Source organism: Gallinula chloropus (genome assembly GCF_964237585.1).
Source record: "Gallinula chloropus genome assembly, chromosome: 12".
NCBI lineage: Eukaryota > Metazoa > Chordata > Aves > Gruiformes > Rallidae > Gallinula > Gallinula chloropus.
Window position 1 is genome coordinate 11,753,030 of NC_140097.1, and position 18,035 is coordinate 11,771,064.

Sequence of the window (18,035 nt, forward strand, 5' to 3'; positions counted from 1 at the left end):
TAATTCCTGTGCATGCAAAGACAGACTGCAAAACGGTTCTGGTTTATTTTGTATACTGATAAACTATTTGTGGTTTTTGCAATGTTTGTGAATGATCTTGGGAAACCCAATCTAACCACTATTTGCATGAAAGTTATTCTGACACCTTTCAGTATGGAGCTCAAACAAGGACTGTATATCCAGGCTCTGTATCTTACATAAGGAATGCAATTATCTTCCAGGTCCAATGATATAAGCATGAATACAGCAAGTTCCACAACACTGCAAACTCCAGGAAGAATGAGGTGACTTCAAAGAATCTAAACTCAACTCTTGCTTTGTGAACGTCCCAAATCAGTGACATTGTATGAGCAAGTTCTTCAGACCCTGTCTACAATCAGCTGAACTATTAATGTAGAAATACATCGTACAATTAAGATTCCTCATTCAAAGCTAATTATTACAAAGGTGAAATTATGGATTACAAGTCTACATGATTAAAACCCACAAAGTTGTATTTGAATGACTCTACCTTCATCATGTGTGCGTTATCCAATTTAGCCTCTTCCAGTTTAGGCTGCAGCTGAACAAGTTCTTGTTTCATCTCACCAACCTGTAACACGTGAAAGCAACCAGGTAGAATTCAGAAGAGCCAAGTACAATTTCCAACAATCTCACCTAATGACTAATTTATCAATAGAAGGAAATAATACTCAGTTTCCAATCAAAACACTTCAGAGACTCATTTTTATTTCATACACACAGTCTCTAGTTTGAAGAGCTACACTCATTTCCAGTCACCATTCAGGAAAGGGAAGCTCTGTTCACACACTACTTAGCAATACATGCATGGAGGTCTGTGGCCTCCAGCACAACTGCTATGATTGTGGGAAAGAAATAGTAAAATACAATTCTTGTAGTTTACTCATAAAGTAATGTTTTTGACTGACTTCTTCATGAAAAGACCAGCTTTTGCCAAACACTTTCAAATGGAGTTTCAGGTCCATTTTTATCCTAACCTGTGATTCAGCAAAAGCTAGTTTATTTAGTCCATTCACATATTTCTTCTTGGCTTTCATTACAGCGTCTCTTTTCTGAGTAAGAAGTTTCCGAAATGCAGCAATAAGCTCAAGATAAGAAGTAGGAGTAACATAATTATGTCGTCCCAGACTTTGTAAGAACCTAAAAAAAATAGTGCCATTAAGTTTTGGTTTCTTTTTTTCAGTTTAACTACTGTTAGAAAAGTTACATAACTGTTTGACACAAAATAGCACTAAACAATATTGATGAGTATTTTTATGCAGGCAGATAAGTACATGTTAACTTTTAATATAGAAAACAGTAGAAATTAAAAACTCAATTGCCTGCTCTTTTGTTGTTTCTTCTAAAAATCCAACTTCAGTTCTCTGTTGCTCAGTTTACTACTTTCAACAACATAACCTTTAAATTAATTAGTTGCTTTCAAAAGAAACAGACTGACCTTACAGAGAGTGACAAAACTGAAGTATGAAAGTATTTACAGATGGGCACAACTTCCTGACGTTCACTGTCTGTGAGCTCAAGTGTTTCTAAGAACTTATTAGCTACACGTTCAAGGGCATCTTCAGGCCAAGGCTGAGAGAAAAATGAGGAAGAAAGCACTTGTAAAATTCAGCTGTTAGCAGCTTTTATAATGAAAAACTTTTATAATTCATAACAGGAGAATGAGTCATGCTAGACCCAAGCATGTCTCAAGAACAATGAGCTGACAGAAGGGTTAGATCAGGTAGCAAGGTCCCTAGCCATGCAATGATTTCTGGTGACAACTAGCTGATCTAGTTAAAAGCTACATACTGCCATTCTACCCAAACATTTCTGTGTCATCTTTTGGCAGAGAAATTGACATGAACACCAGGCCAAGCTATAGAGCTAACTACACTTTAAGGAAGAGTGATACTGTTTACATCGAGGATTGTTAACTACAGCAATTTTCCAAGTTTTATTCTGCTATAAAACATCTACTATAAACAACAGACATTGTATTTGCTACTAATTCCCATGATGCATGATCTGCCTAACAAGCATCAGAAGTTATAACCTTTTTACAGTCACACTGAAATGGTTTCTCTAGTTCTTTAAAACATGTGTTACACAATAAAATGAAAAATTACCATCAAAGACTATTCACTACTTCAGAAATGTAAAATTTTTAGGAACAAAAATTGTTTAGTGGTAGAGTTATGGAGATTGCCCATTATAGAGTTTCCAAAAATATTACAAAATGCCTATGCTATTTTAAAATTGTGAAAACCACTCAGTATTTCTATACAGAAGACAAGAGAAAAGGCTAATGGAAACTGAAAATACAGATTGCTATAAAACTGAAGTAGTTTGTTGAGGAAACAACATAAATACTTCCACATACCTGGAACCAATCTATAGTACAGCAGTTGATGAGTGAGGGAAACTGTCTCAGACGATTGCGGAAAGCATCTCCGATGGGGCTGAATGCTACCACAACATGGAGATTCTCTTTGCAGAGGTTCACAAAACACGCGAACAAGGCCAAAGGACTGAGCTCTTCATGTTTCTTGCCGGTCTGAACTACTGCACGAACACCCTTAGGAATAATAAAGTAACGGTGTTACTTAATTTCTCATTAGAATCAGAGAATCATAGAATCATAGAATGCCTGGTCAGAATTAAAGGTAGTAGTAGGCACAAGCTACTCCATAAGTTCACTAATAACTGGCTGATTTATCTAAGACCACCAAAATAGTCACAGAATTAATAGTATACACCCAAAAGCCACACTTCACACTGAAATGACAAAACAGGTTATAAGGAAGGTGACATTTAAGACAATTTCTAAATATACCTCTAAGATTTCTTGTTTTTCATCTGCTGCAAAAAGATTGGGTACCTCCCCAGTGTTGAGGACACTGTCAACATCTTCTAAAAAGCATTCTTCTTTAATTTGTGCATCCGTGAGTAGAAATACAGTTTTCAAACCTTTTACACCAGCATTCCTGAGAAGACTCTAAAAATGCAAGACAGTTAAAATCCTGCACATTCCAAAACATCCTTCCTCAAAACGAAGTCAAAATGCAGAGAGGGTATTAATACTCACTTTCAGATCTTCTCTCCACTCGTTTGTACCATAGGTCTTAGAAATCTCTGGTTGAAAAACACACATTTTTGCCATGAATGCTGCTAGACGAGTCAAAGACTGACGTCCACTTCCTCCCATTCCAACCAACAAAGCGTTACCCCCCGGCTGCTTCAGAATACGGCTTATACGGGACAAGTGTTCCAACATGTACCTGTGTTTGAAATATGCTGATTACCAGGAATAACAGGACTGCATATACATTTATGCATCTAATAATCTGTGAAACAAATATAGAGGTATCACCTTCAAAACAAATTTCTGAAGGAGGAAGGGGGGAAGAGGGAGAAGAAAGGAAATGGGTATGCACCACAAAGTAAAAAACCAAAACTCACAACACTTGTATTACACATACTTAGCTAAATTTCAAATGTCTACAAATTACTGAAATGAATGGGAAGTGGTGAGAACAGAAGCACTATATGAATAAAGTGTCAAAGAAAAACAACAGAAATTATCTCCCTCTAAAATCATAACAGTATTATCAGTATTAACTTTCTTCAAGTGTAACAGCTTAAATACTTTTTAAAGGAACAACTCAGGAAAATGGGTTATGCCAATAAACCTCTTTTAACCTCAAAAAAAAAAAAAAAGGTTAAAGCATTTCAAAGAAGATAAATTCTTGTTTATTTTAATTAGTTAGGGAAAAAAGGAGTCAAATCCAGGTATTATCCATGAGATCTGACTTTAAAGCTACAGTCAGACATGCTCTCCTGGATTCTGTTTGGTAACTAGGATATTACTTCTATGCTCAGGAAGCAGTCTCTGATCAGAGGCTGCCAGGTCTTCAAACTCCCAGCATAGATGTATATGCAGGTACTCAAAACCCAGCTTGTCAAAATGACCTAGACTGAAATAAGCTGCTATTAGAAGTGTTTAAACTAACTCTAATCACCTTCATGAAGTATCTACATGCCAAGTTACACTGGCAAATATGAAAAGGTAGTAATCTCTAGCAATAGGAAGGAGGAAGGAGTTGTGACCTCTTAATCTGTCTCAGCTGTAGCTCTGCCTGATCAATAATTCAGCTAACAGTAGCATCCTACAGAGACTAAAATTTCACAGTATTAGCTACAACACCAGGCTGGGTACATGCCCTAAAGTAGGGCATGGCTGTGCTATGTAATAACAGAGCAGACAGACAGCTATGATTGTGCTCTATCTCACTCTGAACCTCATAACCTTTGAATTCTTGTCCTTGGTGAAATGAAAGTTCAGTGGCTGCAGGCAAAATTGATGTTCACCTTCATGGGTAACAGAGGTCATAGGAGAAACAGAGCTCTCACTGGTACAACTTCTCTTTTACTTTTGGATAAGAAAAAGAGGACCACTGGAAAAAGGCGTAATGCCACAAACACTTCTGCAGATGCATTAAGGGAAAGAGATATAGAAAAAAACATATCCTACAAAGTTGAATATACTGAATTATCAACTACTGCTTAAAGTTCTTAACAATACAGACTGTATGCACCTGAAAACTACAAGGTTCATTCTTGTTTTGTGGATTTGGTTATATTCATCCAGGCACTGCTCCACGACATCACTGAACAGCTGAATGCTTGGAATTTCAACATAAAGTCTTTCATCTCCCTCAAGTTCTGGAATCATGTAGTCACCAAAAAACAAACTTCTCATATTTTCTTCTGTTACCTATAGTAAATATTCAACACATTATGAAGTCAAGTTCAATACTTAACAAACATATTCCTTGCTGAAATGTTAGAAAACAATGAAGAATTTAGACAAATATTCCAGAGACAAGAACAAGCCCTCTGAAATATGGAGACTCACAGACAACACTCACCTCAAAATTCTCTATTCCATGTATTATACTTGTTCTTTTTTTGTTATGGAGAAAATAGCTCAAATAGCCATTAACAGTCTCATAATTAGGACCTTTAGATTACATCAAATTTGTACAGATGTATTTTTAGCAATTTTCAATATATTATGGAATGGATTACTAAGACCACAAAGCTATTTCTTCTAAATGTCAATGAAATGACAGGGGGAGAAAAAAAGAAACACATAAAAAGGAAGACAAGTCATACAGTATAACAGGATTAAACCACAACTTAAATACTATCACACAGTAACAGGCTAAATTTAAAAAGGCAATGTTTCTTTATGTTGTAAATCAGATCTCTGGAAGTCCATTAGAGAGTATTCATACTTGTATTTATCTCTGTAGGCACAGGGCTATGTGCAGATCCCAGCTACTGTTGTGGTAGTGGTTTATAAATCACTCTGTTTTTTTCTGTTACCTTATCTCCCCCTGCCCAAAGATTAGTATTTGCTGCTATGCCTCCAAAATTATGAGAAAGAATTTTTTTGAAAAGTTGTTGTGATACGATCATCCAGGAGCTTAATAAACCACTAAGCTTGATATTTAAATAAGAGATGAATTCCCCGGCGAGTGAGGGGTGGAGGTCTAGATCTGAAAAAGCATTGCACTTCTTTTTCACTGAATAAAAAACAAGTTTTTGTTTCACTATCAGAAGCACAACATTATTTAATGGAAAAGTACTAAGTTGACCCACACTTTACATCAAGTATTTTTTGAAAAGGATGCTTCCATGCAACAGTTAAATACTTTCAAAAAGATTTTTACTTTTTTTTTCCAAAGAAAACATCTTGCCAAATCCAGCTCAAATTTCTCAAGCACATTTGATCCAAAATTGATTGAGAAACTTCCTAGTCCTAAGCTTATAATGAAAGCAGTTGCTTTGCAACAGGTTAAAAGTTATACTCACAGGTGTGTTTCCTTCCTTCAGGTGTGCAAAAACTGAATCAAATGCTTCTTTGAAATGTTCTTTCACAATATCTTTCATTAAATTGAACAACCAGGTTCTATCATTATCTTCCACTAGACGGTCGTAGAAGACACGAAATACCTCGTGTACAAAGAGCCGAACCATTACGTGTTTGCTTTCGACTGACTGTCTCCTAATGAGCAAGCAGCCATGGATAACACGTGAGAAGTCACGCAGGTTGAATGTATAGTGAGATTTGGTTGGTGTGGGCAAAAGATTTTTGATGGCTTTCTTATACACCTTAAAATAAAAGCAACAAAGAAGAAAATCAACAAAATAGTAACACTATGTTATTGTAATAAATACAAAATGTCTTCTAAAATAGTGTCTCTCTAAGAAAAGCATTTCACATTTAATAAATGCCAATAATATCTAAAGATCTCTAAATCTTCTGAATGTATCAGATGGATACAAACCATTAGTAGCTTCTACTAGTGATTACTATTATAGAAACATTATTCTGTGTTTAAAGCAGCAAAACATGCAAATTATTTTTTTGTTTGTATGTTTTGGAAGGATTAATTGAACCTTAAAAAAAAATTCTAATGGCAGCTGTCAGTCAGTCTTGTGAACCACACACTGTATGTATTATCTAACAAGAGCTCTGAAATACCAGCTCTGAAAGTCCTTGGACTGAGATGGGTTTGGTCTTGAATACGTCCTTGGTAATAAGCAGAACTAACACAAATTTAAAGGCTATTTTCTAGAATAAGATTACTGCAGCAATAAAACTAAGACAATTTTGTCAAAGCAGATGAGGATGTATATAAAAAGTAATAGGGAACAAAACATCTGAAATCTCTGTTTCACCAATTAAATTATCACAGAGCCAGTGGAACTTTAGAACAAAGTAAAGAAAACTTCCATGAAGGTATTTGCTTCTTACCTCTAAAGTGGCAGTGACAATTTGATTTCCAGTTGTGAAAAACTCTGAAGAAAATTCACTAGCCCTCAGGTAGAACCCTACCACAGTAGAGAAGATGCGCACCATTGTTTCGTCGCTAAAAGAATTAATAGTGCAAATGTTGAAATGTCGCAAAAACCGAGGGGTAACAGGATTCCTCCCACCGCCTGGGGGCCCCATAGCAGCAAGTAACTGTACGTCAACAAGTGTAATTTTAGATGTATCCTTTAGATCATACCTTCAAAATAAAATCGAAACATGACATTTAGTTACAGACACAACACATTTGTTAAGGCTTAGATATATCTATATTAGAGGGTACTTTCTGCATGCATAATGTATGTACAAGGAAGTACACTAAAAAAATAAACCAATGAAAAATGCAGACAAAAAAATCCACGTGTAAGAGAATAATTTTTATTTACATATAAATATTGCTGATGTTCAGCAATAAGACCTTCTAAAAAAACTTGAAGTGAATCTGATGATCCATTTCCTAAATTGAAAAGTCACTTAAATAGCAACACAGAAGTTGCTTCTACTGGATAATAATACATTTTTATATAAACCAGAGTTATCTTAGCATTTACAAAGCACTTAAAAAAAGTTTTCAGTGTCAAATTCAAGTGAATAAATAATTACGACAGGAAATGCAGCAGCAAAGAATTTTCAGTTGTATTTCAAATAATTACCAAAATCCATGGTCAAAGAACTGTCTTAAAAGCTCTATAGGAGGCTGTGCACCATACGTCTCCAAAGCAGGCATATTCATATCATCTACAAAAATGATGCACTTTTTTCCCATTGGAGGGCCAAAGACTCCTTTGCGCCTCTTGTCCAGCCTGGCCATAATAATGTTCTATAATGCAGACAAGGAATATTCAAAACACAGTTTACATTGGTATATGTTATCTTTTTGAAAGATGAATATCATGGTTTCAACGGGGATAGAGTTCATATTATTTCCAGCAGCTGGTACAGTGCTGTGATTTGGGTTTAGGATGTGAATAACACTGATAACACCCTGATGGTTTTGGTCATTGCCAAGCAGCCAAGGACTTTTACGTGTCTTGTACGGCCCTGCTAATAAGAAGAAGGGGGGGGCACCCAGGAAGCTGGAAGGGGACACAGCCAGGACAGCTGGCCCTAACTGGCCAAAGGAATATTCCATACCATATCATGTCACATTCTGTTTATAACTGGGGGTGGGCTGAGGGACTGACCGGCAGCTGGGGGCCTGGCGCAGCAGCAGGGGTGTTGCACAGCACCAACTTCGGGGTGATCCCTGGATACCTGACTGCTCCTGGCTAAACCACAACAATAAATTATCTTCTCTACTGACCTGGGTCTGGTTGGCGCTGGTTCGAGCTGAAAAATTAATGAAGAAAGGCAAGTAGTGCTCCTTTTCCAAGTTATTCGTTAATTTGTCCTTGACATACACCGACTTCCCAGTACCTGTTGGTCCCACTAAAAGAAGTGGTCTTCACAAAGAGAGAAATAACATATACGGAGTGCACAAATCTAACCAACTATAAGGTAAATGAAATTATAAGCCAAAGGTTTAACTGACTTGCCCTGCTTGTACTACCTCTAAAAACACTGCATGCCTCAAGAGCAAACTAAAACTGTTTTGATCTACTCACACAACCCTCTCAGAATTTCAGTTTGGTCCCACCACCAAGATAAAGGAGACAAGGGGAGAGACATTTCTTATTCCTTTATTCTATTGGCTTTGGAGTATGTATGAACATACATGGGAGTTAAATTTCTCCTGGTAGGTCTTGCAGTAGTTTAAACCTCATAAATTTTTCAAGCTTTGAAATTTTGCTGGAGGCTGGCTTATGTTTCATTCTCTTGTGTGATTTGACCATAGCTAATGTAATTGATTTTTATATGACTAATTAAAGAAAAAAATTAACAAAGAAGAAAGAAATTTGCAGTGGAGTGACATAACTTACTTTCCGTGGGTAACGAACAGATCTATCAAAAAGGTATAGCGGACTGTTTCCATAGTTGGGACTATAATATCTTGAATCTTCACATTTTTATCACTGCAATTAATATTTTTAATAAATTTATTCCAATGTACCCAACATCCTCTGCCTTTCAGCTAGAAAGAAATAGATGCAAAATAGAACAGCATTACTTCTATACATATGGAAGGTTTTCTCTACTACTGCACTTTTGAAAAATGAAGCTAATGAATTTTAACAAATATTAAATGTTTCAGAAGTTCATATATTTAGGGTTTTTTCTCTTACTATGTCCTCAAGAACATTTCTAAACTTAAGAATACTTAAGGATTCCATTCAGCCAAAACAAATAAAAATACAAAACCACCCAAAAGAGCATATGCAGAAATTAAAGAGTGTAACTGTAATCTAACCTTTCTAATGGATACTATAAACAAAACTGGAATATAAGCAAACTGCCTGTGGGCTCAACATCCTGATTTCTTTCTACGCAGTCCACATCTTCCCTTCTATACAAAACCAGATTTGAGTCCATCAGTTTAGTTTTAGCCATAGAATAACTATAATGTTGCAATATTATATACATAACTGATGTGTACATCCTGGTATTTTCTTTAAAAAAATTGGTCAGCACATTAATTATCAAAACCAAAAAATAAATGAAAAATGCACAGTGGGATTTAATCCAACACTATCCCTCTACAACATCCAACCTGTTCGGTAAAGTGAAAATATCCATCTAGCTATATTTTCCTTCCATTCACACTTTAAGAACCTACTTCAGTCAATGCAGAAGCAATCAATCAATACCTCATACATATAGTCATAGACCAAGCCTTCCTCTTCAAAAGGACACTCCCATTTTCCCACACTTGTTGGTACAGGATTTGTTCCAGATTTCCCAGCCAAAGTTTCCCTCAAGAAATTATCAAAAATTATCCTGCTGTCACCATCACAAGTTGCACCAATGGACCAGACTGTGGCAAAAGCAAAGCAACCCTACAAGGGTAAAAAGACAAGCAACTGTCCAAAAAGTTGACATATTGTATGAACCTTCTACAGTCTGATAAACAAACATAATTCTGAAAATATACTGCTAAGGGATAGGTGCTACAAGTTACCCTTGATTAGCCCTGCGCTGAAGATATTTAGAAATTTAATTAAAGACAGAATAAACAAACAAAAAATCTTATTCAAGGATATACCTATATACAATGAGACACATAAATATATATGTATGAGACAAAATATACACACACACATATATACCGGAGACTATTATACAGAGAAAAAAATAAAACCCACTGATAAAAGCATTATGTCACATGACAAAGCCTGAGAAGAGTTCAATCATATCATCTCAGGATTTTCTAATTGCAAACCCAGATCTAGAAATTTTCTAATTCAGTTTTAAATAAAGGCTTCTACATTCTGTTTTCTTCAGTTTTTCATAGGAACAATCATATAAGATCAGACAGGGTGTCCAACTAATGTAACTCTATGAAAACACTCTTCCCAATTAAATCTTGCTCAAATGAGCCAATCAGTATCACATGAACACTTGCTTCCTTTAAGAGAAACAGTACAATTTTGCTTTTCCTAATTACTCGGTTAAAAAGCACATTTAACAAAAACTATCCCAGAAAAATAGCCTAAATATTTAATCATATTTGTTACATCTAAGACTTGTGTCTCATCTAGGCATCTCCAAAGTTTGGGAGAGGAGGGAGCAGGGAGGTAGTGAAACTGTTTCACATCTGATATCCCAGATTAAAGTTGTTTTGGTTAGTCCAATTTCTTTTGAAGATCAGCATATTCAGAAACAGATACGCGTTTCTCTACAGGTTAAAAACCAACCATAATCCACACATGGATGTTTTTGTTGGTGGGGTCTTCTTTCACAGTTTGGCAAATCAACATTTCAAAAAGCCGTGTAAGAGCTACTACAACGTTGATATTGCTTGCAGGTACCAGTTCCTAAAAGATATAAAAGGATGGATATTTTACTTAGAGGTGTTCAATTAGTTTATCTTTTGGATCTAAAATAATAAAATAATGAGATAATTAGCTAATTATGAATATTTGAAGGCAAAGCTTACACTGAATTTATTCAGAAGATGATTTGCCCTCCTTTATCACTGAAACATCAAGACACTTAGCTTGTTAGCAGTGTTCATGGCTACCATGTGAGTGCTACAATCATACACACTGAAACAAAAACCTCCATGGAAGTAACTACAGCAACACACAAGCAAAAGCCTATGCAGTGTATCAGCAGAGTTTGCAAGGAACTGCACACACTTTTCCTAAAACACAAAGTGCTTTCCTATTCAACATGACAGCTTTAAAGAAAAAAATGTGTAAGAAATTCTCTTGGGAAGACTTTTCTCTCAGAGTTTTAAATAGTTTACTTTTGAAAAGAACAAAGTGGAAACTATGATCAACCTACAAGTCTTACCTAAGATTCTCATTTTAACTTTCCAAAATGGACCAAGAAAATCCCCTCTCAAAACAAGGGGAGGATGATGCATATTAATGCTAATTGTACTTGTCATGAGACAATAGTCCCTCCTTACCAAGGGTAAATGGAAACCACCACCTACCTACTGCAGAAAAAATGGCAAAAAATACCTTGCACTGTTTCTGGCGGAGTCTTAATGCTGGTGGTATCAACCAATCAAACAGTTCCTGCAAAAGATCTTGATGTGCCTTTAAGTTAAGAGGTTCGGGCAGCTTATTCAACCAAGAGGTAACAATTGGTCTCCAGCCCAGTTGAGAGGGCTCCAAATAAATCATGCCACAACGACTGACTGTAGCAGGCTAGGGAGAAAACGTAAACACTTTTTAAAATACATTTAGTATTGATGCCTTGGAAAGCCAGAATCAGAACTCCCTAGCCTTGGTGACTATCAAGCAGGTATCCTTTACTGCAGCGCTGGGCACACAGGGGATTGCTTCTCCCAATGTGTGCGCCTATTAAAGCCAAATTTCTCGTATTTATACAGATTAACTATACATAATCTTTATAATTTCTAAGAAAAGGCAGGGTTATGCAAATTATTTCCAGGAAATCATTTACATTAACTTCTCCCAGATAGAGCATGCTCAGTGTTGCTTAGGGAGTGTCTTCCAGTGGTCTTCAGGGATAAAGGCTAAATGTCTTCCTCACTCTCAGCGCATGCTCTTTATGTGGTTATCTGAGCTCCAAAACACGTTCCTTTTTGCTGAAAACAAGATACAATCCGTCTCCCAATTGGTCGTCAGTCTCACCACCCCTGACTCCCCTATCTTCTGTTTCCTCCAGCTTCAAGTCTGCTACCCTATTGTTATGACTAAGTTTTGCAGACGCTTTCGCAAAACAGCTCATGTGATTACAGCCAGATTCTGCTAAAATCAAAACTAACCTATTCCTAAAAACACACAAATTCTTACTTCTTTATCTTCAAGGCTGTTACTATTGCATTGCTATGGTTAAGTTTTGCAGCTGCTCTCGCAAGCAGCTTAGACAGTTACAGCTTTCTCTTAGACTAATCTATTCTTAAAACCAGGAAAATTCTTACATCAAAGTTATGTTAATTGTCTCTTAAGCTACTCCTACGTCAATCCACTCAGCATGATTACATTTCATTGAGTCAGTATATTGAACTTCATTGTATATTTTCATTAAATACAAGACTTACTGATGCCTGGGAGAGATCCATCGTTTCAAAAATAAGATTCATCTGAAGGGACATTTGGATGATTTCCCCACTCATCAAACAAAGCTTTAATAATAATAAATTTTTTAAAAAGTTAGAAAAACAATTAGCTGTAAATTATGGTACCTGTTACAGGAGTGATCTATATGAAAATCAGCAAAACCCACTATAACCAAGGCAAGGTCAACCACATAAAATGCTTAATTACTTAGAGCAACAATTATTTTTCTTCATACTTTAGCTGAATTCTTCACTTGAAGCATAGTACTAAATTATCCTACCAGTAGGTTCACTACAGTTAACTACTGTGCATGTGGCAGGGTAAAGAAAAGACAGCAACAGAAAGGAGAAATTATATCTGCTGCTTATTGCTGCTAATACTGAAGCATTCCAGCTGGAGATTTGTATAGGTGCTATATTTTTAATATATAGAGAGATATAGATATAGATACATATTTCTACTTAATAAAGTCCAGTTTGAACATTTGACAATTAAAAAAGTTGTACCTAACTTTTATATTAACTTTGTCTCTAATTTTTATATTCACTCTAATTTTTATATTCCTAAGGCCCATTTTGAAAAGCATTGTATGGTTTAATAACTTCATCCTCAGAAGTCATTATTTTTGAAAATATAGACCTTTGTGTCTTCGGATTTTCTTTGTGTGCTTAAGTTTGTGTAGTTTTTGAAACCATGGGATTAACATTAAATATAATTAAATGCCTTTCTTGAAATTTCAGATTACAATTATTTCTGTTACAAACTTACAATATGGCATTATGGAAATACTGTACATTTAATGTCTTACAGGAGTTAATTGACTCTGTGATTATGATTAAAATAAATTAAAAAAATTTTGAAAAGGTTACAACTTGTTACCAAACCCACACTGCTTTTGTCTTTTTCAAATGCTAGCCACTGTTGTTTGCATTTGAGATTTTATATGCAGAAGCATACTTTCAAAACATCACATTATTTTATTTATGCATTTATTTCCACTGACTGATACCTTTTTGTTGTCATCCAGAACTGTGTTCAGGCTTTCTATCCAGAGAGTATCAACCGGCCCATCAAAGATAACCCATTTGCGTTCAGGTGTCTCAGATAGTGCAAATTCTCTGAAAGTATTAGCAATTATACCATCTGTCCACTAGAGGAGAACGTAGGAATGGAAAGTAAGACAGAATATATAGTTCAGTTAAAACTACAAGTTAGAGAAAAAACTTCCTTTTCTTTTTCATTATTCCTCTCTTCTAAGTATTCATCTCTTGTTCTGCAAAGAGCAGAACACACTTCGGCAGTTTCACTCAGGTTCAGGTAACATCAGCACATTTTAAGATAGTGTTTTTTTCAGTTTAAAAGTATATTGCTACAAAGAGAAGACTAGCAATGCAATTTACAGAAACTCAGAAACGCTTCCACTCTGCCTGGCATCTGTTTCTTCCCAGAGCCACCCCAAGTTTCACTACTTCACATGTACTTCATCATTGTTTCTTCTCCAAACCTAAGTTTCACACTTAGAACCCACGAGTTCTTAAGTTTTGCTAGATAGCTTTTGTATTTCTTTGATTATGCTGATTAGGAATAGATAGATAAATGAATAATTTCAGTATGATTTCCAAGCATGAACGCAACAATACTAGGACAATGACCCTCAAAACCCTATTGGTTTGGTATTTTTCTTCTCATATTTATACCTACATAACACGTGATACTGCATTTTTTAAACAATAATTTAAAACAAGCCATAGAAGTATTAGCTAAAATAAATTACAATTGTGTTCAAATCATAACATCATTAATTCAGTGGGATATAATCCAGAATAACAGAGGTCTGACACATGTATGTTAGAAAACAAACAAACAAAAAGCACTAGAAATACTACAAAGCAGAAAAAAACAGAGAGGATTATTAGCTCCTAGTCTTGAACCCATACTGGTATGTTTGCTTCTTTTTCTTACAACCAAACCAGTAATTTAATTCATAGCAGAGCCCCATAAACACTGTCTGGAGTGCAGGGAACAGAATTTGGACTTAAACAGAAGCATGAACCCGGTAAACTGCTTTTCCTGTCCCTGAAAACAACTGTGGAATGACACCATGAGTTAACTGGAAGTTGGAACACATGTAACTACACACATACAATCCCCATGAAAGCCACAGCAGGCGAGAAGAAGAAACAAATAAAGGTGAGCAATTAGTGTACATTATTTTTAAAACATACATTACCTCATGGGATACCATATCAAACTGCCCAAAAAGCTGACCCATAGTGATCGATTTAGGATTCACAGTTCTAAAAATCACTTTTTCTTCTTCACCATAACCACGCTCTTTCATAAGAGACAGCGTATCTGCCAACACATGCAGAACTTTGGTCTTCCCAGAAAATGATTCCCCTACCAGCATAAAGCTGAGAGATGGAAAAAAACCCCACTATTAATAAAGTTGTCTTGAAATTCTGGCTTTTACACCCCACACAACAGCCAACGGCATCATTCATAGACCTAAAGCTAATTTGCAGCAAGTTTTCCAAAAACAGAGCAAATAAATCTGGTTTGTCCTTTAGGAAAAACCATTCTCTTTGCACACACAGAGCCAGAAACACAGACTTACCACCACACTACTTCAGTTATTTGCTGAGTCAAGATTACTTTCTAGTTTTTTTTTTCCTGACTAGACAGAGTTTGTACAAAGTTTTGGAAGCACATAGGCAGAAGGAGCATGTACTACACATACAAAAAATCCCAACTATCATCTCCCACGATTCAAAGTAACTTCTTAGTCACCCAGTAGAGGGATGTGACTGTAACACTGTCACACTGAAAAGATTATTTAATGAGGTGAATATTAACAATCCTATGAATAGTGTCATATTGTATATACTTTCTCCACATAGTTGCTATTCAGTAATAAATGAATAAAGTTGCAGAGAACTGATAATGAATACTTAAATACAGACAAACTTTTACAGTCTTAATTCTTCACCATACTGATACCCACATCTAAAATTGTTACCCAGGTGAGGTTATTTCTGATCTCAAGAGCAGTACAATTCCCCAGAGATGCATTTACAAGAACTTTGTTACATGTAAAAGCAGTACTGGTTCAATAGAAACATTTTGCTACCCTTACGACCTTTTATATTTGATACAAATAACCACTGCAGTTTAAGTCAAACTCACAACAAATGCTGCTTGTGAAACAGCAATGAGACTCTTACCCGTGTCTAACAATCATCATTTCATATGTCTGTATCATTTTCTCCAGAAAAGCTTTTACAGGTTGGACATTATGTTGAATGCAACATTCCCTGGCACATTCCAGAAAATCCTAAAATCAAAGCAGATCATTACCTTAGCTCTACAATTTTAATTACTATCTCAAACTACAGTAAGAGAGTTAAATCCTTCATGATAAGCATTCAAATTAATTAGTAACTGAAATGCTATTAAACAGAATATAGCCAACATCCCAAGGGAAAAAGCCAAACAAAAAAATCACTTCTTTACTTCACATGCAGGACATAAGTATAATTTTTATCTTGAAGAGAAGGCATATCACCATCAGAAAACCAACAGTGTGCCTGGACCAATAGTCTTTTAACAGGACTCTAGTATTCTTACTGGAAATTTTAAAAAAAGTTCATCTAATTTGCCTTTTCCAACATCCTTATCTTCTTCCCAGCCATGCTCCTACAAGGGAGCTATACTTTAGCTATTGTTATAAACAAAAGAAAATACAAACTTCTTTCTGGTTGTAAAGAAACTCAGATGTAGATTATACTCGGTACCAAAAAAAATTCTTGTTCCAAGTTTCACTGGAAAAGTTCGGTAGTTTTCCTTATTTTACAACAGCTCACAGATAACTGTATTACTTACACCTAGTTAAAAACAGAATAACACAAAACAACACACAATAGTTAAGACCAATGAAAAGTTACGAGTGTATTTACATTGTAGTCTGCATCAGGAGGCTTGATTCCAGGAAATAAATCACTAGTTATACCCATGAACAGAGGTATATCATGCGCCAAAAATTTGGGTTCGTTCACATCCTTAATTGACCTAAGAAGCTAGAGGAAAGAAATATATATTTTACTGTTCCTATTAATCTAGCACATAATAAAGATTGATTGATTAATTAATTAAATGGTGTCTTTAGTAAGCAGTTAAGCACAATTGCACAGACATCAGCATAGCACTGGAAAGCTCAGCATGTACTTTGTCTTCGATTCACATATAGAGAAAAATAAGACACGTGGATCAGAGATATGACAAGACGTGGTGGAACTGTCTTCAGAAATCGGAACTGTGGGCATCTATAAAATTCCTTAAGAACTATTCCCACAGGAACTCACCAATATATCTTCATCTTCCGTGGGAAATTTCAGTTTTAGATTTCCAGCCGCCACCAACACAGCTTTAACCGCTCGCATACCATAGTCATAGTGATACTGAGAGGAAAGCTGTTCTGAACAAAGCCTGTAGGTCATGACTATCTTCACTGACAGGGACTTGGCATTCAAAAATCCGTATGAATACAGTGAAATTTCTGCTATCTGAGCATAGTTAGGAACCATCATGGCTACTGTTCGGAAAAGAACCTGAAACACACACCCAAAGAAATAGCTTTAATTAATGCAGGAATAGAAAGTAATTCAGAACTTTTGCAGGTGCTAGATCAGTATTCATCCCATCACAGCATTTCTAACTGAAAATAGTAACATAATTTTAAATGAAGTACTGATTAATATGATTAAGTAATGTGTGGATCATTTAAAACTGTTAGGCTGGGAAACGTTGGCCTGCAGAACATTTGAGAGTTAACAAAATGGAAGAATTATCTATGTTTGCAGCTTGTGACTCACTAGGGAAGCTAACCAAGCTCCCATCAAATTCATCTCATTGTACAATGTGGTACAGCAAAGACTGTCTTGCCCAGCTCCTTTCCCTCATCACAGTCTCAAGAATGCATTTTGCTCCTTACACTGATACATCGAACACAGCAGTAAGCAAAGGAAGGTGTTGTACACAGCAGGTGAGAGAATGCACATCCCTTCATTAAGTGATTTACAGCTGGTGTACTCTTCATGCTGCACTCACTCTGCTTTAATTAGCAGTGTACTTCCCACACAGGTGACCTGCTCTGGCCCAGGAGATCTGTGCCATGTTGAGTCTTAAGGAGCTCCAAAAGGCTCCAGAGAACTTTGCTAAAGCCATGCCTTCTCAATGAAACAGATAATCTAGTCCAACAAATAATCTCCAAGATTTTATTTCATCAGGTTATCTAAGCAAATTCACTGCATGTATTAAGCTGATTGATAATACCTCTTTTAAATAAGGGTACAATAAATTCAGTGTAAAAATACTTTCTCAAAGCATTTTTTCCAACATATACCTGTCTTAAAAATGTTAGTATCTAAATCTAATAATATACCCATGGCCTGACACTTGACAATTTACTTGCTACAGCACTTCATGATTATTTTCACGGCCAAAGACTGAAGAACACTAAT

The 18,035-nt window shown here is 35.9% G+C and overlaps 1 protein-coding gene across 1 annotated transcript in view; it reads right to left on the minus strand.

Annotated features, from left to right (window-relative positions):
• Positions 1-18,035, minus strand: part of DNAH12 (dynein axonemal heavy chain 12) — a gene marked incomplete at both ends in the record, with an annotated part of 58,065 nt that overhangs the window by 20,781 nt on the left and 19,249 nt on the right. Inside the window, 21 exons of the mRNA XM_084269794.1 lie at positions 476-592; positions 999-1,161; positions 1,460-1,593; positions 2,384-2,578; positions 2,837-2,998; positions 3,089-3,281; positions 4,599-4,777; positions 5,881-6,180; positions 6,827-7,082; positions 7,537-7,703; positions 8,187-8,325; positions 8,803-8,954; positions 9,628-9,816; positions 10,675-10,794; positions 11,449-11,637; positions 12,498-12,581; positions 13,526-13,666; positions 14,747-14,930; positions 15,741-15,850; positions 16,473-16,592; positions 16,878-17,123. Coding sequence (XP_084125920.1) covers positions 476-592; positions 999-1,161; positions 1,460-1,593; positions 2,384-2,578; positions 2,837-2,998; positions 3,089-3,281; positions 4,599-4,777; positions 5,881-6,180; positions 6,827-7,082; positions 7,537-7,703; positions 8,187-8,325; positions 8,803-8,954; positions 9,628-9,816; positions 10,675-10,794; positions 11,449-11,637; positions 12,498-12,581; positions 13,526-13,666; positions 14,747-14,930; positions 15,741-15,850; positions 16,473-16,592; positions 16,878-17,123 — 3,540 coding nt within the window. The remainder of the gene's footprint in view (positions 1-475; positions 593-998; positions 1,162-1,459; positions 1,594-2,383; positions 2,579-2,836; positions 2,999-3,088; positions 3,282-4,598; positions 4,778-5,880; positions 6,181-6,826; positions 7,083-7,536; positions 7,704-8,186; positions 8,326-8,802; positions 8,955-9,627; positions 9,817-10,674; positions 10,795-11,448; positions 11,638-12,497; positions 12,582-13,525; positions 13,667-14,746; positions 14,931-15,740; positions 15,851-16,472; positions 16,593-16,877; positions 17,124-18,035) is intronic.